Consider the following 24820-nt stretch of genomic DNA (forward strand, 5'->3'; position numbering starts at 1 on the left):
ATTCAGTTTCATTGACTCAATCATCTATACTATAGATGGCATCTATAGATGCCAGGGCAAATAGCTATTAAGACAATCTATATGGCTCCTTCCTATAGAGCCCTTATCTGTAGATAGAGATAGATTGAAATGTGAATGAGGACTAAAGAGGGTAGAGATGCGAGAGCTCCACTTCCCAAACTCGGTGAAATGGTAATCAAACTTTTATCAGATCACAGACCATCTAATTAAAAAATCACAGCCCCCTCCGCCCCCCCCCCAAAGCACATTACATAAATCGTGCAAGGTTTCCTGACTGAGGCAGCACATCCCTCCTCTTTAAAACAACAGGCCCCTGGGTGTGGAATTTAGGCTCTAATTATTCCAGTAATGACCCCAGAAGAGTCTACACATTAAAGATAATACATTGAAATTTATGGAAATCCTAATTAGCTGCATAGAAGTAGAACGGAGCAATCTGAGAAGGACTCATTAATGACATCTCATGCAAGTAGAAAAATAAAAGGGGGGTCTCTCTAACTCTCTCTCTCTCTCTCTCTCTCTCTCTGTATGTGTGTGAGATCGAGCAACGAGATGAGATTTTCTTGCAAAGCACAATTAACTATATCACTGCTAGGCATTCTGGAATCTGATTAGCCCAACGAGCGGTGGGGATTTACGCGTCATGACGATGAGACGGCAGAAAGAAAGAAGGCTTACTAAATGCTTATTAAAGACATGCGTGGGAGGTTGTGTTACTAACTGTTGACTCACACACACTCCCCCAGGTCAACTCTAGTCTTCTTTTAGCGTTGCACAGTGCACAAAGTTTAGTCTTCCTAAATCACCATAGAGTCCTCCATGGAGTCCTCATAAAACAGTTACCTGCCACAGGTGACGTCACCTGCAGGATGATAGATCTGATTTGTGTCACACACAATAGAAAACGTAGGACCTCACTGGCCCCTGGAGGGGGGATGACAGACGCTCTATCTTTCCAAAAACAGCAGGTTGCCCGGTTTATACAGAGAGAAGAGTGGGATGATGACATTGAATCAACCTGGAAAACGGATTGGATTTGCATTTTTCGTTGATTTTACGTGGAATTCAACCAATCAAAACTAAACCTTGAACTGATGTCTGCGTCCAGTGGGACGGCTGCATATTCCCACAGGGATTAATTTATATACACAGTCTGTCAACTGCAGTGTGAGGTCCTGAGCGGGGTGTGTGTGTGTGTGTGTGTGTGTGTGTGTGTGTGTGTGTGTGTGTGTGTGTGTGTGTGTGTGTGTGTGTGTGTGTGTGTGCATGTGTGTGTATGTCTAGGTAAAGGTAAATCTATTGTATGTGTGCATGTCTTGTGCATCAGTGTGTGTCTGTGCTCTGGAAACCAGCACAGGTCTGACAGATTGATAGTAAGCCAGAGAACACACGCACACGCACGCAAACACACACACACACACACACACACACACACACACACACACACACACACACACACACACACACACACACACACACACACACACACACACACACACACACACACACACACACACACACACACACAGGTGCTGAGTTTAATTTCTATTTCACAAATATATCCAACATTACAGATCCTGAATGGAAATGTATCCAACAAAACAGTTCCTCAATGGAAATTAATCCAACATAACAGTTCCTGAATGGAAATGTAGCCAACATAACAGTTCCTCAATGGAAATTAATCCAACATAACAGATCCTGAATGGAAATGAATCCAGCAAAACAGTTCCTCAATGGAAATGAATCCAACATAACAGTTCCTGAATGGAAATGAATCCAACATAACAGTTCCTCAATGGAAATGAATCCAACATAACAGTTCCTGAATGGAAATGAATCCAACATAACAGTTCCTCAATGGAAATGAATCCAACATAACAGATCCTGAATGGAAATGTATCCAACATAACAGTTCCTCAGTGAAAATGTAGCCAACATAACAGTTCCTGAATGGAAATGTATCTAACATAACAGATCCTGAATGGAAATGTATCCAACATCAAGGTCTGTAACATAATGAGCATGTGGGTTGAAGAAACCACATTAACCAATAGTCTAGTCCCAATTAAATATCGTCCCTTCTTATTTTAACAACCCTGGCCTGTAAAACATTTCTGGTACTGTGTGACAGTTTTCACTCAATGATGAAGACAGAGGTGGTGTGGGAAAAGGATGAAGTTGCCCTTAAATGCTGATCTGGGGTCAGTTTAGAATTTCCCCCACTAATGGTTAAGATAAGGTTTGGGGAAGCTGATCCTAGATCTGTACCTGGGGGAAACTTCAACCCGGAGTAGTGGTGTGATACTTACTGGATAGAGTTCTCGATGCGGGTGATGGTGAGGAAGGCAGCCAGGTTGGCTGTGTAGGAGGAGATGACGATTAGAGCAAAGAGCCACCATACCCCCATCATCATCCTCGTGGCCAGGGTGGTATACGGAACTTCACCACCTGAAAATAAGACCAGGACAACAGAAACAAGAGGTTAATGTCAGCCAAATGTCAGGTGTGGTTGTGAATAATTAACGTTTTCCACAAGGGAAGATATTTCACTTTTCACACACAAGACAACATACATTCAAGTCAGACTTTCCAGTGCGCGTGGACTGGACACAATATTTTTCCAACTCTGTTTTCTTCCATTCTTCACATTTTCATAAGGAGACAGATGTGTGCTATATGTAGAGTGAGTATGTCCTCAGCCAGGCAGCTCAAACAAGGCTAAAGCACATCTTTTTTGTTCTCTGTATTGATGCAAAACCTTTCCTTGGCGCTGGAGGGGAGGGAAAGGGGAGTCTCTGCCTAGAAAAGACAGCCCCGGCTCCATGATGGATCTGTAGAACTGAAGCCTCGCCTTTATTGAAGCCTGTTCAAAATTAGCCTCATTTATCCTTGTAGCTCGCAGATCATTGTGCTCGCATGTGGAATAAGTGCCAGGCATTTCAATCCCTTCAGCAAAGACTTCATCAAATATTTGACACCCACTCTATCCAGTGCCGTCCTCTGGGTTTATCTGTCTTATGAAGGAAATGTTCAGTTGACATGAGCTCATATTGCCCGAAGGCTGTGTGTGTTCTGTTTAAATGTTGTTGCTATTGTAGAGTAGTTTAAATATTCTTAAATGTACCCCGATTTTCATTTTCATAGTTCATTTGCTTGAGTTTCTTAGAATATTCTTTAGTCATAAGATCATAAGAAGTTGGGGAGGAGAACAAACCCCTCTTTAATTTATTTAAAATAGAAGTGAAACATCATGGTGAAGTTATTTAGTAATGTAAAAACTAAAAAACAGTACTTGCAAAAAATACTTTTGACAAATGTACATTCTCTTCTGACTCATAATACCCCCTGTCTATGTTAACTTTATGTACTCTTGTCTGTATATTTCAGTTATTGTATTGTGTATTATTGTTCAATGAACAATAATAATTTAAATGTTCTTCTGTGCTTTGACTGTATGTTTGGTTTTCATACAACACAAGTGATTGTTTGTACTTAGAAAGGAGAAGGCCCACAAAGTCAAGTTCCTTATCATGTCTCTTCCTTGATAAAAGACATGCTTTGGGTTTTTCCAATCGGGTGTTCTTGACTAAAATATTCTGACCCTGAAGAAGGCCCAGTGATGCTGAAACATTGGTAATTTACCCAATAAATGACTGGGAGTTTATATATGGAGTGTGCGACTCTCTATATTTTTATAGTTTATAGTTTACCTCCACACACAAAAAAATGATTGGTGTGCGCCAGCTCATGTTTTTTACTTTACAAAAAGATTGCAATTATTTATTTTCGAAATGTCCCCTGAACATCATGCTCCCAGTCCCACAAATATCACACTCCTATAGTCCCCTGAAGAATCTGCTCCCATAGTCCCCTGAAAATCCTGCTCCCATAGTCCCCTGAAAATCATGCTCCCATAGTCCCCTGAAGATCCTGCTCCCATAGTCCCCTGAAAATCATGCTCCCATAGTCCCCTGAAGATCCTGCTCCCATAGTCCCCTGAAGATCATTCTCCCATAGTCCCCTGAAGATCATGCTCCCATAGTCCCTTGAAGATCATGCTCCCATAGTCTCCTGAAAATCATGCACCCATTGTCTCCTGAAGATCTTGCTTCCATAGTCTCCTGAATATCTTGCTCCCATAGTACCCTGAAGATCTTGCTCCATTGTCTCCTGAATGCTATTCATATCCTCTTGTTTCCATTTTGGTGGGACACAATATGATACATTCAATGGAACCCGTCCATCATTTCTGACATACACTAAAGGAATCATGAACCATATCTAGACAGTAACGTATACAGTCATAAATCACAGAAGTCCCCTCCAGTAGGGGCTGTCACATTAGGAAAAAGGGATGTGGATCAATCTGCTAGAGACAGCTTTTTAGAGCTTTTGAGTATGAAAGCATTTGTTACCTAGACAAAGCCATAACACTGGATGCCCATTCATTCAAAGCCAGCTGGTCTTGTTCCTTGGGGTTGGATGGATAATACCAGCTGGTATTGTTTTTTGGGGTTGGATGGATAATACCAGCTGGTCTTGTTCCTTGGGGTTGGATGGATAATACCAGCTGGTCTTGTTCCTTGGGGTTGGATGGATAATACCAGCTGGTCTTGTTCCTTGGGGTTGGATGGATAATACCAGCTGGTCTTGTTCCTTGGGGTTGGATGGATAATACCAGCTGGTCTTGTTCCTTGGGGTTGGATGGATAATGCCAGCTGGTCTTGTTCCTTGGGGTTGGATGGATAATACCAGCTGGTCTTGTTCCTTGGGGTTGGATGGATAATACCAGCTGGTCTTGTTCCTTGGGGTTGGATGGATAATACCAGCTGGTCTTGTTCCTTGGGGTTGGATGGATAATACCAGCTGGTCTTGTTCCTTGGGGTTGGATGGATAATACCAGCTGGTCTTGTTCCTTGGGGTTGGATGGATAATACCAGCTGGTCTTGTTCCTTGGGGTTGGATGGTGCTTCTACACCTGCATTGCTTGCTGTTTGGGGTTTTAGGCTGGGTTTCTGTACAGCACTTTGAGATATCAGCTGATGTACGAAGGGCTATATAAATAAATTTGATTTGATTTTGATTTGATGGATAATACCAGTGATTGGCTTGCTGCTCACCTTTTTGCATAACAATGTCCATGTGTGACGTAATAGTGTTCGAAATAAAACCAATTCCGGATTGCTATGTTGAGATTGTCTCAAGTCTGTTTAGCTAGCTAATCAGCAAGCTAGCATACCATTTGCTATGGCTAGGCGATTTGTAAACAGTGTGTGTTACTATAGCTACAGCCACTATAGCCAGACTGATGGGGTTCAAATAGGACAGCAAAAAGTTCACTGTTCCACGTAGGGAATCGATGTGAATGCAATCCATTTGGATCATAACGGTCTCTCGTGAAAGCCCCTTATGTTCACATGGCAAAAGAGTTCAGATATGCTTGTCCATTACATTAGCTTGAATAAAACCCAGACGGACAGCTCATCCTCGGCTGGGTGGGGATTATAACAGCGAGGGAGACTATTTGGTGGATTCTCAGTGTGAGTGAGAAAAGAGATAACTTCAGGGGAGAGCTAAGGCCTGCCAGGGAGAGAGAGATTGCAATGGCAGGAGGACGCAGTCATAGGATGTTGATCTTTCGAAAATGAGCCAGAGTGTAATGAAACTTCTATCAGGGAGTCCTGCGTCTCGGTTCAAAGCCACCCTGCTATGAACAGAAAATGAGCTGCTCCATTTTCACCAGGTTCTCCTTGTCTGCCTTTGATTTCCAGCCAGGCTAGAGCCAATGCTACTCCTCCCAGGTCTCTCTCTCTCTCTCTCTCGCTCTCCATGCATATACATGCACATAGATTCAAACAATTCATTCTGTAAACAGTATACATCTGTATAGAGAAAGAGAGAAATAATGAGAACACGTGGGGTGATTTGTTAAACTCAGCTCCAACCTAAAACACAGTGGAGGCGGCGATCAAAGTCATGCTCCTAATGCTTCCACATGTTTTCCCAGGCAACACCATTACCCTTCCTGCTTTTACCTCATTGTACACAGAGCTAGCTTGGAAAATATTTTCCCAAAGTGAGTCCAAGGAGAATGGCTGTGTTATGACGGTCACAATGCCAGTCAAGGAGTTCACATCGCACTAAAAAGCATCCTTTAAGGTCAGCCGCACGGTCCTGACCGTGCAGACAGGACACTCATCCCAAAGTGGATTTCCAATCGAAGGGGAAAAGCCATGAACCATTGTGAAGAGCCTTTCATGGCTGTTGGAATGCTTGTAAATATATCTAAAGGTGAATGGGGAGGCCATTATGCTGCTAACTCTGAATGGAGAAGCCATTCTGCTCCTAACTCTGAATGGAGAAGCCATTCTGCTCCTAACTCTGAATGGAGATGCCATTCTGCTCCTAACTCTGAATGGAGATGCCATTCTGCTCCTAACTCTCCTAACTCTGAATGGAGAAGCCATTCTGCTCCTAACTCTGAATGGAGAAGCCATTCTGCTCCTAACTCTGAATGGAGATGCCATTCTGCTCCTAACTCTGAATGGAGATGCCATTCTGCTCCTAACTCTCCTAACTCTGAATGGAGATGCCATTCTTCTCCTAACTCTCCTAACTCTGACTGGAGATGCCATTCTGCTCCTAACTCTGACTGGAGATGCCATTCTGCTCCTACCTCTCCTAACTCTGACTGGAGATGCCATTCTGCTCCTACCTCTCCTAACTCTGACTGGAGATGCCATTCTGCTCCTAACTCTGACTGGAGATGCCATTCTGCTCCTAACTATGACTGGAGATGCCATTCTGCTCCTAACTCTGACTGGAGACGCCATTCTGCTCCTAACTCTGAATAGAGATGCCATTCTGCTCCTAACTCTGACTGGAGACGCCATTCTGCTCCTAACTCTGACTGGAGACGCCATTCTGCTCCTAACTCTGAATGGAGATGCCATTCTGCTCCTACCTCTGACTGGAGATGCCATTCTGCTCCTAACTCTGAATGGAGATGCCATTCTGCTCCTAACTCTGACTGGAGACGCCATTCTGCTCCTAACTCTGAATAGAGATGCCATTCTGCTCCTAACTCTGACTGGAGACGCCATTCTGCTCCTAACTCTGACTGGAGACGCCATTCTGCTCCTAACTCTGAATGGAGATGCCATTCTGCTCCTACCTCTGACTGGAGATGCCATTCTGCTCCTAACTCTGAATGGAGATGCCATTCTGCTCCTAACTCTGAATGGAGATGCCATTCTGCTCCTAACTCTGACTGGAGACGCCATTCTGCTCCTAACTCTGAATGGAGATGCCATTCTGCTCCTAACTCTGACTGGAGACGCCATTCTGCTCCTAACTCTGACTGGAGACGCCATTCTGCTCCTAACTCTGACTGGAGACGCCATTCTGCTCCTAACTCTGAATAGAGATGCCATTCTGCTCCTAACTCTGACTGGAGACGCCATTCTGCTCCTAACTCTGACTGGAGACGCCATTCTGCTCCTAACTCTGAATGGAGATGCCATTCTGCTCCTACCTCTGACTGGAGATGCCATTCTGCTCCTAACTCTGAATGGAGATGCCATTCTGCTCCTAACTCTGAATGGAGATGCCATTCTGCTCCTAACTCTGACTGGAGACGCCATTCTGCTCCTAACTCTGAATGGAGATGCCATTCTGCTCCTAACTCTGACTGGAGACGCCATTCTGCTCCTAACTCTGAATGGAGATGCCATTCTGCTCCTACCTCTGAATGGAGATGCCATTCTGCTCCTAACTCTGAATGGAGATGCCATTCTGCTCCTAACTCTGACTGGAGACGCCATTCTGCTCCTAACTCTGAATGGAGATGCCATTCTGCTCCTAACTCTGACTGGAGACGCCATTCTGCTCCTAACTCTGAATGGAGATGCCATTCTGCTCCTACCTCTGAATGGAGATGCCATTCTGCTCCTAACTCTGAATGGAGATGCCATTCTGCTCCTACCTCTCCTAACTCTGAATGGAGATGCCATTCTGCTCCTAACTCTGAATGGAGATGCCATTCTGCTCCTACCTCTCCTAACTCTGAATGGAGATGCCATTCTGCTCCTACCTCTCCTAACTCTGAATGGAGATGCCATTCTGCTCCTAACTCTGAATGGAGATGCCATTCTGCTCTTACCTCTGAATGGAGATGCCATTGTGCTCCTAACTCTGAATGGAGATGCCATTCTGCTCCTAACTCTGAATGGAGATGCCATTCTGCTCCTACCTCTCCTAACTCTGAATGGAGATGCCATTCTGCTCCTAACTCTGAATGGAGATGCCATTCTGCTCCTAACTATGACTGGAGATGCCATTCTGCTCCTAACTCTGAATGGAGATGCCATTCTGCTCCTAACTCTGAATGGAGATGCCATTCTGCTCCTAACTCTGACTGGAGATGCCATTCTGCTCCTACCTCTCCTAACTCTGAATGGAGATGCCATTCTGCTCCTACCTCTCCTAACTCTGAATGGAGATGCCATTCTGCTCCTACCTCTCCTAACTCTGAATGGAGATGCCATTCTGCTCCTAACTCTGAATGGAGATGCCATTCTGCTCCTAACTCTGAATGGAGAAGCCATTCTGCTCCTAACTCTGAATGGAGATGCCATTCTGCTCCTAACTCTGAATGGAGATGCCATTCTGCTCCTACCTCTCCTAACTCTGAATGGAGATGCCATTCTGCTCCTACCTCTCCTAACTCTGAATGGAGATGCCATTCTGCTCCTACCTCTCCTAACTCTGAATGGAGATGCCATTCTGCTCCTACCTCTCCTAACTCTGAATGGAGATGCCATTCTGCTCCTACCTCTCCTAACTCTGAATGGAGATGCCATTCTGCTCCTAACTCTGAATGGAGACGCCATTCTGCTCCTAACTATGACTGGAGATGCCATTCTGCTCCTAACTCTGACTGGAGACGCCATTCTGCTCCTACCTAAGATGTGACAACTACATCGACACTACCGTCACAATATCACTGATGCTGTTACTGTATATACAAGCTTTCTTTACGGTTTTATGTTTAACAGAAAGGTTAGCCTCATAAAGAGAAAACACACTATTAGTTTTTATGCAAGTCAAAAAAAGAATGATCTCTCACTGTGCAATTTGCCTTAATTCTGCTTTGAGCGAAATTAGCAGGAACAGAGCATAATAGAACAGAACATTAATAAAATATACAAGCACTGGTTGCTTTGACACAGGAAATATCTTCCCTCTCCAATTCTGACACTCAGCAGTTAAAGTCAACTTCAAAAAAATGCTTTAATGCTATTGGTGCAGAACATTCAAAGGTTTATAGTAGTTACCTTGTAAAGCTTTAAATCTCAGAGGCGCCTGGAGAGCCTGAGATTGTAGTTCCTGATGAGTGCTGTTAGGTTTATTTATTTATTTCCTTTCTTTTCAAGAGTGCCCTGGTGATAAATAACTTAAGGAAAACACGCCGGCCGAGCTGGGGACTTCCTCTGCATGTCACCTTTATTTTCCTGGCACCAAGCCAAACCGGCGGGTTCCGTGTGATTGCAATTTATTCAACCCATCAAGTATCCCATTATGAGGCTAGCTGCCAAATAACGCCATCAATTTGCATACAGTTTACGCTTGAAGCCCGGTTCTCGCTCTCAAAGTGCTATCTCACCACGCAGCCACCCTGGACATTTCAACTGTGCTAAATCACCTAAATAAAGAAATAAAGAAATAAAGGATAAAGGACGAGTCAGAGGTGATCTCGTCAGTTGCAGCTGCCAGGACGGAAGCACAAGGGTTTCCTGGCACGAGAATCGAGCCGATAACGTCGGGACACGTCCCACACTCGCCAAAGGGAGCTATCGAATCTGTATAATCTGCAGTGGAAGCAGCAGCTCATCCTGAGCCAAGATTACCTCTTTTCCATGGCGTTAACTTACTGTCAAGTGGGTTTATGCTGGTGGTTGTGTGTCGGCCTCTGTGTGTCTAAGATTGAGTACTATAATAGGTATTACATGTATTACCAAGGACCGACAAAAAAAGCTATATTTCATTATTATACTACTGAACATGCTGTAGTACTTGTTCACATTATGATAATGTCCGGTTTCACCTTTGATCCAAACAAAAAGCTATCGCTCTCATCGAGGTTGGGCCTGGCTGCATCATTGTAAGTAGTGAGGAGGGGGTGAATGTTGTGGAATTAGCCTGTTTGAATGTTGTGGCAGCCATTCATATGAGAGGTAATCTATTCCTCGATAAATGTGTCACAGCATCGCTAGGCCCCAAGAGTTATTACTTTCATCAGATTCCCCGACTTCAGGAAGTAATGTGCAGAAGAAAGGAAATGAATGTTGTTTTGCAATATATGTTTGTTCAATTCACATCACATCGCGACGGCAAGGTGCTTTCTTGTCTCATTCACTGAGAAACCATTTTCGCACCCTGTAAAGCAAATTCCTTTTTTAAAAGATAACCTGCCTCCTCAGAGATGGTATCAGGGGCAAATCAATTTGAAAGCCATCAAATGACTTCCTGGCACTGCTCTGTGATACAGGTCATGTCTAAACACTGACATTTGGAAAGTATTCAAACCCCTTGACTTTTTCCACATTTTGTTACGTTACAGCCTTATTCTAAAATAGATTCAATTGTTTTTTCCCTCTCATGAATCTACGCATAATATCCTATAATGACAAAGCATAAACAGGTGTTAAGACATTTTTACAAATTGAAAACAAAAAGACCTTGAATATCACATTTACATAAGTATTCATACCCTTTACTCAGTACTTTGTTGAAGCCCTTTTGGCAGCGATTACAGCCTCTCGTCGTCTTGGGTATAACGCTGTAAGCTTTGCTTCTTCCAGATAAGACGCTTGGCATTCAGGCCAAAGAGATGAATCTTGGTTTCATCAGACCAGATAATCTTGTTTCTCATGATCTGAGAGTCCTTTAGGTGCCTTTTGGCAAACTCCAAGCAGGCTGTCATGTGCATTTTACTGGTCACTCTACCATAAAGGCCTGATTGGTGGAGTGCTGTAGAGATGGTTGTCCTTCTGGAACGTTCTCCCATTTTCCACAGAGGAACTCTGGAGCTCTGTCAGAGTGACCACCAGGTTCCGGGTGGCCAGCTCTAGGAAGAGTCTTGGTGGTTCCAAACTTCTTCCATTTAAGAATGATGGAAGCATTGTGTTCTTGGGGACCTTTAATGCTGCATTAATGTTTTGGTACCCATCCCCAGATCTGTTCCTCGACACAATCCTGTCTCGGAGCTCTATGGACAATTCCTTCGACCTCCTGGCTTGGTGTTTGCTCTGGCATGCACTGTCAACTGTGGGACCTTAGGACGCACCTGAGCTCAATTTCGAGTCTTATAGCATATATACTGAGATAAATACGTTTTTAAATTTTTTATTTAAAAAAAATAAGTTTTATTTTTTTAATCGAGAACCCTGTTTTTGCTTTGTCATTATCAGTGTAGTGTGTGCAAATTGATGAGGGATTTTTAAAAAACTTTTTTTTTTAGAATGTAATGTAACAAAATTTGGAAAAAGGGAAGGGATCTGAATACTTTCTGAATGCACTTTATACAGTGCCTTGCAAACGTATTAATAATCCCCCTTGACGTTTTTCCTATTTTGCTGCATTACAACCTGTAATTTAAATGGATTTGTATTTGTATTTCATGCAATGGACATACACAAAATAGTCCAAATTGGTGAAGTGAAAAAAAACAACAACAAAAAACACAAAAGTGGTGTGTGCATATGTATTCACCCCCTTTGCTATGAAGTGCCTAAATAAGATCTGGTGCAACCAATTACCTTCAGAAGTCACATTATTCGTTAAACAATTAGTTAGAGTCTGCAACACCATTAAGCAAGGGGTTCCACCAAGCAACCGGCACCATGAAGACCAAGGAGCTCGCCAAACAGGTCAGGGACAAAGTTGTGGAGAAGTACAGATCAGGGTTGGGTTATAAAAAAATATCAGAAAATTTGAACATCCTACAGAGCACCATTAAATCCATTATAAAAAATGGAAAGAATATGGCACCACAACAAACCTGCCAAGAGAGGGCTGCCCACCAAAACTCACGGACCAGGCAAGGAGGTCATTAATCAGAGAGGCAACAAAGATACGAAAGAAAACCCTGAAGTAGCAAACCCTGAAGTAGCAAAGCTCCACAGCGGAGACTGGAGTATCTGTCCATAGGACCACTTTAAGCCATACACTCCAAAGAGCTGGGCTTTACAGAAGGGTGGCCAGAAAAAAAGCCATTGCTTAAAGAAAGAAATAAGCAAACATGACTAAAATTGAGCCTTTTGGCCATCAAGGAAAACTCTATGTCTGGCGCAAATCCAACACCTCTCATCACCCCGAGAACACCCCGAGAACACCATCCCCTCATCGGCAGGGACTGGGAAACTGGTCAGAATTGAAGGAATGATGGAAATACAAAATACAGAAACCTGTTTCAGTCTTCCAGAGATTTGAGACTGGGACGGAGGTTCACCTTCCAGCACGACAATGACCCTATGCATACTGCTAAAGCAACACTTGAGTGGTTTAAGGGGAAACATTTAAATGTCTTGGAATGGCCTAGTCAAAGCCCAGACCTCAATCAAATTGAGAATCTGTGGTATGACTTAAAGATTGCTGTACACCAGCGGAACCCATCCAACTTGAAGGAGCTGGAGCAGTTTAGCCTTAAAGAATGGTTAAAAATCCCAGAGGCTAGATGTGCCAAGCTTATAGAGACATAACCCAAGAGACTTGCAGCTGTAATTGCTGCAAAAAGTGGCTCTACAAAGTATTGACTTTGGGGGGGTGAATAGTTATGCACGCTCAAGTTTTCATTTTTTGGTCTTATTTCTTTGTTTTACAATAATAAATATTTTGCATCTTCAAAGTGGTAGGCATGTTGTTTAAATCAAATTATACAAATCCCCCCAAAATCTATTTTAACTCCAGGTTGTAAGGCAACAAAATAGGAAAAATGCCAAGGGGATTGAATACTTTTGCAAGCCACTGTACAGTATGACTGGAGGTGAATGAAGAAGCAGTTTTCAATATAATGGAGGAGACATATGGGCTTCCGCACACACAGCTAAGAAACAAATTCACACAACACACACAGCTAAAAGCTCCCGCAAGACAAACTCACACCACTAAACACACACACAGCTAAGAGCTCCCGCAAGAAAAACTCACACCACTAAACACACACAGCTAAGAGCTACCGCAAGACAAACTCACACAACTAAACACAAACACAGCTAAGAGATCCCGCGAGACAAACTCACACAACTAAACACACACAGCTAAGAGCTCCCGCAAGACAACCTCACACAACTAAACACACACAAGAATGCCCCCCCCCACACACACACAAACACACATATAACAAACATATAGCTGGGGTAAACAGTGTGATCACATTACAACTGAATTATCATAGTCATTCATGCATCGCTCAGACGTGTCTCATCTCGACGTGTGACTCTGGAAGAGCATAAAGGACGGAGAGCATCTCAGCTTCAGCATCAGAGCTAGGATGTATCCCAAATGGCACCCTATTTTATTTAGAGTGCACTACTTTTTGACCAGGGCCAATAGGGCTATGTTAAAAGTAGTGCACTATATAGGGAATAGGGTGTCAATTGGGATGCACACCCTACTGTCATAATGAGTCATGTTCACAACATGACTGACTCAACATCCAATCAACAGACAGCCAGAAAAACAGATATTAACAAACATGCTCAACAGAAGTAGCAGGATGGCACTGACAGACATAGTTTCCCTGTTCCTAGCTCCTATCCAACGTTGCAGTATATATACAGAGAGAGATTTTATTTCTTGCATTATTTCCTCAGAATGTTTCTTGCATTATTATTTCAGCCGAAAATAACTGGATATTAGGTTGGCGATCACTCAACTGCATTTCGACCAGAAATGTGACTTTCCTGAATTGGATCCTTTGTTTGTACCCCCCGAGGAAATTTCCCTCGTCCCAGGGGCTGCTCTTAGACTCCATCGACGGAGAAGAGGAATACGGAGTGGGTTTTTAGTCCGACTCGGGAGCGTTGCATACCATCCACCGCCTCCGAGCATATTACTCTCTAATGTTCAGTCCCTGGATAATAAAGTAGGCGAGCTCAGAACGAGAATCTCCTTCCAGAGATCCATCAGGGAGTCATCCTATATAACTATCGCTGTACACACCTTTTCTATTCATATACTGTCCATACTGTCTATACACACCATCATATACATATATATTTATAATTAGGAGTCTGACATTACCCGTCTTGATATTTCTTAATTCCTTTGTTTGAAGTTTTGGGATTTGTGTGTATTATTTTGTATTGTTAGGTATTATTACTGCACTGTTGGAGCTAGAATCAGAAGCATTTCGGAGCACCTGTGATAAAATCTGAAAAATATGTGTATGCGACCGATAACATTTGATTTTATTTGGCATATTCTAACAGACATACAGTACTTAAAAATAAATATTCAAATATACATATTCAAATGGCCCTCTTTCACCCAGCTTGATCTGCAGTAAACCAGTCTCATACGTAAAAAGTCAACTCAATTTGACATTGAGAACGAATAAAATTATTGAAATTCAAATGATTCAATACTTGGGTTTCCAATTGAGACATTTCATCTAGAGTTAGTCCCTGCAATGCAGACTGGGGAGATATTAGACTCATTTCACATGGAAGGAACAGAGTTAATGTTTCACCCCTAGAAATAGAATGAATAGACAGGATATCTCCATTCAAGTTTACCAGTCAAATTGCCAGCGTCAGAGGTTCCAAGCCCATTCTATTCATTATATGTCTATGGTTTCACCACTGATAAGGTCTTAAGCCTGGTGAATGAAACCGTTCCTGAAACAGTTGATGGTCACAGGAGGAAGTTATACCTGCAGGGTTCACTGTATAACTGCCTAACATACTTCCTGACATTTTCACACCTTTTTGATTGCTTGATTTCATGAACATATGACAGAAAATTACATCGCACTGCTTCCAGGAACAGACAGGAAATAGTTAGACTCTAACGAGTAATGTATCGCTGAAAGGAGTGTTTGATTCCAAGAACATATCGTAGGACATGACTTCACACTATTTCTGAGAACATAGGGGAAACCCTCGGGGCAAAAATCTGACATGACATCAAATTTAACACCTAATTTTGGTGGCTATTTAAATGAGTCCTCCACAAACTCTAATTCAACTTGAAATAAACCAACCCTTGACATCCTGGTGTTAATTGGTCGTTGAAATCTGGTTCAAATTAGTTTATGTTGACCCGTTTTGGTGAATTCAATCAAAAAGCTTTGTGATTTCCGTCTGCAAATAAAAATGCTCTATAAATGTAATTTATTATTATCATCATAACAAAATCCACTGACGTTCAACATCATCGTGTTGAAAAAACATGTTGATAGAACGTTGATTCAACATACTTGCCAGAGAAGATAGGTATATTTGTATTAAAAAAACAAATTCATAAAACGAAATAAAACAAATTCATTTACATGTGCAAGATGTTGATGAGGCAATAGAAGGGTACTATAACACTTTTACATTCCTTATCGCACACCATTTAAGTGAAGGGTGCTGTTAGAAGTCAAAGGCTGTCTTTAGCATGGTAGTCTTTAGCATGGTAGTCTTTAGCATGGCTGTCTTTAGCATGGCTGTCTTTAGCATGGTAGTCATTAGCATGGTAGTCTTTAGCATGGCTGTCTTTAGCATGGTAGTCTTTAGCATGGCTGTCTTTAGCATGGTAGTCTTTAGCATGGTAGTCTTTAGCATGGTAGTCTTTAGCATGGCTGTCTTTAGCATGGTAGTCTTTAGCATGGTAGTCTTTAGCATGGTAGTCTTTAGCATGGCTGTCTTTAGCATGGTAGTCTTTAGCATGGTAGTCTTTAGCATGGCTGTCTTTAGCATGGTAGTCTTTAGCATGGTAGTCTTTAGCATGGTAGTCTTTAGCATGGCTGTCTTTAGTATGTCTGTCTTTAGTATGTCTGTCTTTAGCATGGCTGTCTTTACTATGGCTGTCTTTAGCAGGGCTGTCTTTAGTATGGCTGTCTTTAGCATGGCTGTCTTTAGTATGGCTGTCTTTAGTATGCCTGTCTTTAGCATGGCTGTCTTTACTATGGCTGTCATTAGCATGGCTGTCTTTAGCATGGCTGTCTTTAGTATAGCTGTCTTTAGCATGGGTATCTTTACTATGGCTGTCTTTAGTATAGCTGTCTTTAGCATGGCTATCTTTACTATGGCTGTCTTTAGTATGGCTGTCTTTAGTATGGCTGTCTTTAGCATGGCTGTCTTTAGTATGGCTGTCTTTAGCATGGCTGTCTTTAGTATGGCTGTCTTTAGTATGGCTGGCTTTAGCATGGCTGTCTTTAGTATAGCTGTCTTTAGCATGGCTATCTTTACTATGGCTGTCTTTAGCATGGCTGTCTTTAGTATGGCTGTCTTTAGCATGGCTGTCTTTAGTATGGCTGTCTTTAGTATGGCTGTCTTTAGCATGGCTGTCTTTAGTATGGCTGTCTTTAGCATGGCTGTCTTTAGTATGGCTGTCTTTAGCATGGCTGTCTTTAGTATGGCTGTATTTAGCATGGCTGTCTTTAGCATGGCTGTCTTTAGTATGGCTGGCTTTAGCATGGCTGTCTTTAGTAGGGCTGTCTTTAGTATGGCTGTCTTTAGTAGGGCTGTCTTTAGTATGGCTGTCTTTAGTAGGGCTGTCTTTAGTATGGCTGGCTTTAGCATGGCTGTCTTTAGTATAGCTGTCTTTAGCATGGCTATCTTTACTATGGCTGTCTTTAGCATGGCTGTCTTTAGTATGGCTATCTTTAGTATGGCTGTCTTTAGTAGGGCTGTCTTTAGTAGGGCTGTCTTTAGTATGGCTGTCTTTAGTAGGGCTGTCTTTAGTATGGCTGTCTTTAGCATGGCTGTCTTTAGCATGGCTGTCTTTAGAAGGGCTGTCTTTAGTAGGGCTATCTTTAGCATGGCTGTCTTTAGTAGGGCTGTCTTTAGTAGGGCTATCTTTAGTAAAGGGAGCTGGTGTGATTCTCTGTCTGGCAGCCGCATGTGGAGGTGGAAGATAAACTCCCGGGATCACAATTCTATGGAAAACACAAATTTTCTTTTTGAATCACATCATCAAAATCCCTCTGATGTTGAAAGGGGAAAATAACAGAATCAGTGAATCCTTCCAGCTTAATTACTTGGTTTGTTTCCCCTCCATCTTGAAATTAATCAAATATTTTGTATAATTTCAGGCTTTATAACAATGGGGGGATTCGGACCCAGTTTTCCCACTGTTGATAAGGCTGCTCGAATGAATACACACTCAGTGGCCAGTTAATTAGGTACACCACCCCGTTCACGAAAATGGTTCGCTCCTATAGACAGTGAGTCACGTGGCTGTGGCTTCCTATATAAAGCAGGTGGACAGGCATTGAGACATTAACTTACTGTTCAATTGAACTTTAGAATGGGAAAAACTAGTGACCTATGCGACTTTGAGCATGGTATGATCGTCCAGTCAGCGGCAGTCCTGTGGATGAAAACAGCTTGTTGATGAGAGGGGTCAAATTATGGTGCAGTGCAGTGCAACAGTGCTGTGTAGAACGACATCTCGGAACGCACAACTCAGAGGTCCTTGTCACGGATGGGCTATTGCAGCAGATGATCAAACCGGGTTCCACTCCTATCAGTTAATAAGAAGAACAAGTGGCTCCAGTGGGCACGCAATCACAAACACTGGACAATTGAGGAGTGGAAAAACATTGTCTGGTCCGACGAATTCGGTACTGTTGCATCATGCTGATGGCAGAGTCAGGATTTGCCATAAGCAGAATGAGACCATGGCCTGATGTCTACGGTACAGGCTGGTGGCGATGGTGTAATGGTGTGGGGAATTTGTTCCATAACCCTAAGAATTCAGGCTGTTCTGGAGGCAAAGGGGGATCCAACTGAGTGTAGATTACACTGTATGTTGTACCCATATACCCATAGGACCCATATTTAAAATGGAAAAGAAATACCAAGCAAAGCATTTGCGTTGTTTTCTAAGGCAAATGGTTTGATATGACCATAGAACTAGAATGAGTAGAATTAGCCTCTTTACTCAAGTCAATGACGCCATAATGGGTGGACTGGCAATAGCAAAAGTACTATTTCTAAGGATATGACTTGGTGGTGGTAGTGGTAGTGTGTGTAAACAAAGCGGTTGTGCCTGGCAGTAAAAATCTGTTGTTCTGCCCCTGAGCAAGGCAGTTAACCCACTGTTCCCCGGGCGCCGAAGACGTGGATGTCAATTATGGCAGCCCCCCGCACCACTCTGATTCAGAGGGGTTGGGTTAAGACACATTTAAGTTGGATGCATTCAATTGTACAACTGACTAGGGATCCCCCTTTTCCATATTGACGGGACCGCAGTGGAAAATGTCAAGTTCCTCGGCATACACATCACTGACAATCTGAAATGGTCCACCCACACAGACAGTGTGGTGAAAAAGCCTCTTCAACCTCAGGAGGCTGAAGAAATTTGGTTTGGCCCCTAAGACACACAAAAACGTTTATAGAGGCACAATTGAGAGCATCCTGTCGGGCTGCATCACCGTCTGGTATGACAACTGCACCACCCACATACGCAGGGCTTTCCAGAGGGTGGTGCGGTCTGCCCAATGCATCACTGGGAGCACGCTACCTGCTCTCCAGGACACCTACAGTACCCGAAGCAACAGGAAGAACAAAAAGATAATCAAGGACATCAACCACCTGAGCCACGGCCTGTTCACCCTGTAATCATCCAGAAGGCAAGGTCAGAGAGCCTTCAGACATCAGACTTCAGCCTTCAGCCATCAGACTGTTAAATAGCCATCACTAGTCAGCTACCACCTGGTTACTCAACCCTGCACCTTAAAGTGACCAGCCGTATATACAGTTGAAGTCGGAAGTTTACATACACTTAGGTTGGAGTCATTGAAACTCATTTTTCAACCACTCCACAAACGTCTTGTTAACAAACTATAGTTTTGGCAAGTCGGTTAGGACATCTACTTTGTGCATAACACAAGTAATTTTTCCAACAAATGTTTACATTCAGATTATTCCTTTATAATTCACTGTATCACAATTCCAGTGGGTCAGAAGTTTACATACACTAAGTTGACTATGCCTTTAAACAGCTTGGAAAATTCCAGAAAATTATGTCATGGCTTTAGAAGCTTCTGATAGGCTAATTGACATAATTTGAGTCAATTGGAGGTGTACCTGTGGATGTATTTCAAGGCCTACCTTCCAACTCAGTGCCTCTTTGCTTCATATCATGGGAAAATCAAAAGAAATCAGCCAAGACCTCAGAAAATTTTTTGTATAAACACCATGGAACCACGCAGCCGGCATACCACTCAGGAAGGAGACGCGTTCTGTCTCCTAGAGATGAATGTACGTTGGTGCGAAAAAGTGTGAATCAATCCCAGAACAACAGCAAAGGACCTTGTGAAGATGCTGGAGGAAAAGGGTACAAAAGTATCTATATCCACAGTAAAACGAGTCCTATATCGACATTGGGGCGGCAGGGTAGCCTAGTGGTTAGAGTGTTGGGCTAGTAACCGGAAGGTTGCAAGTTCAAATCCTCGAGCTGACACGGTACAAATGTGTCGTTCTGCCCCTGAACAGGCATTTAACCCACTGTTCCTAGGCCGTCATTGAAAATAAGAATTTGTTCTTAACTGACTTGCCTAGTTAAATAAAGGTAAAAATTCATTTAAAAATTAACCTGAAAGGCCACTCAGCAAGGAAAAATCCACTGCTCCAAAACCACCATAAAAAAAGCCAGACTACAGTTTGCAACTGCATATGGGGACAAAGATTGTACTTTTTGGAGAAATGTCCTCTGGTCTGATGAATCAAAAATAGAACTTTTTGGCCATAACGACCATTGTTTTGTTTGGATGAAAAAGGGGGAGGCTTGCAAGCCGAAGAACACCATCCCAACCATGAAGCACGGGAGTGGCAGCATCATGTTGTGGGGGTGCTTTGCTGCAGGAGGGACTGGTGCACTTCACAAAATAGATGGCATCACGAGGAAGGGGAAATTATGTGGATATATTGAAGCAACATCTCAAGACATCTGTCAGGAAGTTAAAGCTTGGCCGCAAATGGGTCTTCCAAATGGACATTGACCCCAGGCATACTTCCAAAGTTGTGTAAAAATGGCTTAAGGACAACAAAGTCAAGGTATTGGAGTGGCCATCACAAAGCCCTGACCTCAATCCTATAGAAAATGTGTGGGCAGAACTTAAAAAGCGTGTGCGAGCAAGGAGGCCTACAAACCTGACTCAGTTACACCAGCTCTGTCAGGAGGAATGGGCCAAAATTCACCCAACGTATTGTGGGAAGCTTGTGGAAGGCTACCCGAAATGTTTGACACATTTAAACAATTTAAAGGCAATACTACCAAATGCTAATTGAGTGTATGTAAACTTCTGACCCACTGGGAATGTGATGAAAGAAATAAAAGCTGAAATAAATAATTATCTCTGATATTATTCTGACATTTCACATTCTTAAAATAAAAGTGGTATCCTAACTGATCTAAGACAGGGATTTGTATTGGGATTAAATGTCAGGAATTGTTTAAAACTGAGTTTAAATGTATTTGGCTAAGGTGTATGGAAACTTCTGACTTCAACTGTACAAAAACATGGAATCACTGGCCACTTTAATAATGCTTACATACTGCTTTACTCATACTGTATTCTATTCTACTGTATTTTAGTGTAAGCCATTCCGACATTGCTCGTCCTAATATTTATATATTCCACTTACCTTTAGATGTGTGTGTATTGTTGTGACTTGTTAGGTATACTGTTTTGTTGGAGCTAGGAACACAAGCATTTCAATACACCTGCAATAACATCTGCTAAATATGTGTTTCTGACCAATACAATTTGATTTGATGTAGGTCAATACTTCGTGTTTGGTTAGTTTTTTTTTTCAATAGGTCATTTATACAATGATTTCATGATTTACCTTCAAACTGTTGTAAAATGCTATTTGAAAAACCAAAAACACCAAAACCTTAATGCTAATTTTGACAGAGGATTAGTTGACATGAGTGATGTGGAGTAGAGGTCTGTGAAAGCCTCTTATGTGGATTCTGGTATGGGTCAATACTACACAAAGATCAGAGTAGAGGTCTGTGAAGGCCTCTTATGTGGATTCTGGTATGGGTCAAGACTACACAAAGATCAAAGTAGAGGTCTGTGAAGGCATCTTATGTGGATTCTGGTATGGGTCAAGACTACACAAAGATCAGAGTAGAGGTCTGTGAAGGCCTCTTATGTGGATTCTGGTATGGGTCAAGACTACACAAAGATCAGAGTAGAGGTCTGTGAAGGCCTCTTATATGGATTCTGGTATGGGTCAAGACACAAAGATCAGATGCTGTATCTTATGCCTACACAACACAGACAGGATCCTTATCAAGAAAATTGCTGCCAGTGTCAGTTATGGACTTGAACATTTAGTCTAGCACCTTCAGCTCATAGTCTGATGGTTATTTTGTATGAGACGCTCAATTTAAGTGGTGTCACCGAATATTTAACTTCTCCTTTAGTACAGAGGTTCCATCCCTGGATGGAGACAAAGACAAAGGCTAGCTAAATTCATTCTGGGCTTTTGGTTTCTCGTAATTTCATCATCAGGTCTCGTTTGTGTCAACAGCAGTTGTCTGTCCTGAAGTAGTCATGAAACACAGTGGTTCTTAAAGGTTGGAAAGAAGTTGGAAGGAAACACACTGTATTGATTAAATCTGGCCCCCACACAAAAATACTGTATGTTACTACAATCCCTCTCAGAGCAGCCTCCCTCTCAGACTCGGTGCTGTCAAGCAACCTCTCTTTTGTTCTGAGACTTCTGACTTAGAAAATAACGAAAAAAGCACCCCAACACCTGTAAGGCAACACTCAGTCCATGTCTCAGTCAGTCAGCTAGTCAGCCAGCCAGTCAGCTAGTCAGCCAGCCAGTCAGTCAGTCAGTCAATCAGACAGTCAGTCAGACAGTCAGTCAGACAGTCAGCTAGTCATTTAGTCAATCAGCTTACCAGTAATTTAGTCAGACAGTCAGCCAGCTAGCCAGACAGTCAGACAGTCAGTAAGTCAGTCAGTCAGACAGCCAGCTAGCCAGTAATTTAGTAAGCCAGTCAGCCAGTCAGCCAGCCAGCCAGCCAATCAGTCAGTCAGTCAGTCAGTCAGTCAACCAGTAATTTAGTAAGCCAGTCAGCCAGCCAGCCAGCCAATCAGTCAGTCAGTGAGTCAGTCACAGAGCAGTCTCTACCGGGAGATCTGCGTGTGGGCTGCGGATGTCTGTACAGCATGAATACGACACAGCTCAAAAAAATGTGATTGGGTCAATGGGTCAACACCAAAGCCGACATATCTCTCCCTTCTATTCTACGTCTGGGATGGCATGTCTAATCAGGCTTATATAACGTCAACCTACAGTAGAATCTCTGTCTGTCACTATCGCCCCGAGAGAGGTTGACAATCGTCAGCGGCATAGGTTCCATTTCAGCCTGCCATTGTTGGGGGGATAATGCTATGCATTATTCATCTGTTTGGTAACACATACATTCCCCTGCTCCATCTCCAAACCCACTTTGACTGAGAAGAACCCACTTTGACTGATTTGATATGAATAAAAAAGAGAGGAAATATCTGGAAGTAACTCTAGGCTACTCTGACATCTCTCTCTTACTTGGGAATTGGACAGAGTGGTACTTCAATCGTACTGCTTCCATAGGAAACACAGATATATAATTAAATTGACACCTGATCATTCAAATGACATTTGTAGAGCAGATACAATTACATTTTGAGTCATTAGAATCACACCTTTTCTATAGTCTGAAAAACCTATTTTTATCTAGTCTGAGTGAAATACAGCCACAAGATTACACCAAGTATGCTGTACTTTCAGCGGTGAGACAGCATACTGTGTCAAAACCCCTAAATCCCAAAGTAATTTTTTGGGCCCTAATACCTTAACAAATTAGTTTTGACCCTGGGGTTTATAGCGAATGCGATGTCAAAACAGGAAGTGATGAGGATGCCTCCTCCCCATTAGGTAAAACAAATACGATGTCAACTCTGACACTAGTCGTGTGAGAGAGGTGTGACGAGTCAACCCCCCCACTGCCGTGTGTCGCCACCAAACAATGCCTGCCGCACACAGAAGCTGTGTTTGAATACTCGTTTTAACCACACTAACAACTATCTGTGATGTAAATTGAGTGTAGTATGCTTATTGGTCATAATATGGATATAGTTAGTATGCCATAACTTCCTGGATGTCTTACTACATTTGCCAAAATTGGCGGAAAATGCTGGAAAATATGGAACTTAGCCGTATATTAGCTACAGTATATGTTATCTAACTAACTACCCAACATTTGTTGACTTGATTATTCACGTCATTCTTAGCTTAGCTAAGTGGTATAGTCGTTGCGCGTTCTCAATTAAGTTAATGAAGTCGTAAGATGTCTAGCTAGTAATTTGTTATACTAACAAGCTAGCAAGAAGTTGCGTAGCAACAGCATCAACTTCCGGTAGACAGGCAAAGCACTAGTACACTCAACTGAAAGGATACAGTTTGTTTACAGAATACTAAAATAAACTAATAGTGTGTAGTATACAGTATGTCAGTATGGGTATTCAAACATAGCTATTCTCTGGGAGCTCAGTGGTGAGGTCAGCAGTGCTCAGAGAGCATGCTGGGTGACCGGATAAGGGCAAGAACGGCTGATGTGTCAGCTGTGATCACTGGTGGCAGCTAGGGGCTGGGAGGTGCTGCATGCTAGCAGGGTGGCTGGCTTCGCTCCAACTTCACTGTTATGATGTCTCTCACATCAGGCTAATTAGAAGAGAAAAGGCTGAGGTGGGGTGGGGCCTATCTGTGAGGCTAACTGAGCACACACACACACTGTCTCTCAAGTGTTCTCAAATGCTCTCATTCTCTCTTTCTCGCCCTCGCACCCACCCTTTCTCTGTTTGATATATAGACGTCTAACTAACAGTCACAACATGAAACGTACCTCCCACCATTACTGGGGGAGACATGGCACTATCAGCACTCTCCATGAGGATGAAAGACAGAGAGAATGTACATTGGAGAGATGCAGAAAGACTAGGCTGTGTGTAGACTATACTGACTCTGCACTGACTCTGTACCGTATCTATACTGACTCTATACTGTCTCTATATGATCTATATACTAACTCTATACTGTCTCTATACGATCTATATACTGTCTCTTTATGATCTATATACTGACTCTATACTGTCTCTATACTGACTCTATAATGTCTCTATACTGAAGTTGTACTGTCTCTATACTGACTCTGTACTGTCTCTGCACTGTCTCTATTTCGTATCTATACCGCCTATATACTGTCTATATACTGACTCGATAAGGTATATGGGGCTTTGGTGACAAAACGGATTGCACTGTGATAGACTGCATCCAATTTGTTGAGTAGGGTATTGGAGGCTATTTTGTAAATGACATCGCCAAAGTCGAGGATTGGTAGGATGGTCAGTTTTACAAGGGTATGTTTGGCAGCATGAGTGAAGGATGCTTTGTTGCGAAATAGGAAGCCAATTCTAGATTTAACTTTGGATTGGAGATGTTTGATATGGGTCTGGAAGGAGAGTTTACAGTCTAACCAGACACCTAAGTATTTGTAGTTGTCCACGTGTTCTAAG

General features: G+C 42.6%; 1 protein-coding gene across 2 annotated transcripts in view; it reads right to left on the reverse strand.

Moving 5' to 3' along the window:
- Positions 1–24820, reverse strand: part of LOC109871657 (glutamate receptor ionotropic, delta-2) — a 623084-nt gene that overhangs the window by 77271 nt on the left and 520993 nt on the right. For both annotated transcript variants that reach the window (XR_004207889.1, XM_031817225.1), the window contains exon 12: positions 2334–2472. Coding sequence is in view for 1 of the 2 variants with exons in the window: in XM_031817225.1 (XP_031673085.1) it covers positions 2334–2472 (139 nt within the window). In the remaining variant the exon portion in view is untranslated. The remainder of the gene's footprint in view (positions 1–2333; positions 2473–24820) is intronic.

This window comes from Oncorhynchus kisutch, linkage group LG3 (genome assembly GCF_002021735.2).
Source record: "Oncorhynchus kisutch isolate 150728-3 linkage group LG3, Okis_V2, whole genome shotgun sequence".
NCBI lineage: Eukaryota > Metazoa > Chordata > Actinopteri > Salmoniformes > Salmonidae > Oncorhynchus > Oncorhynchus kisutch.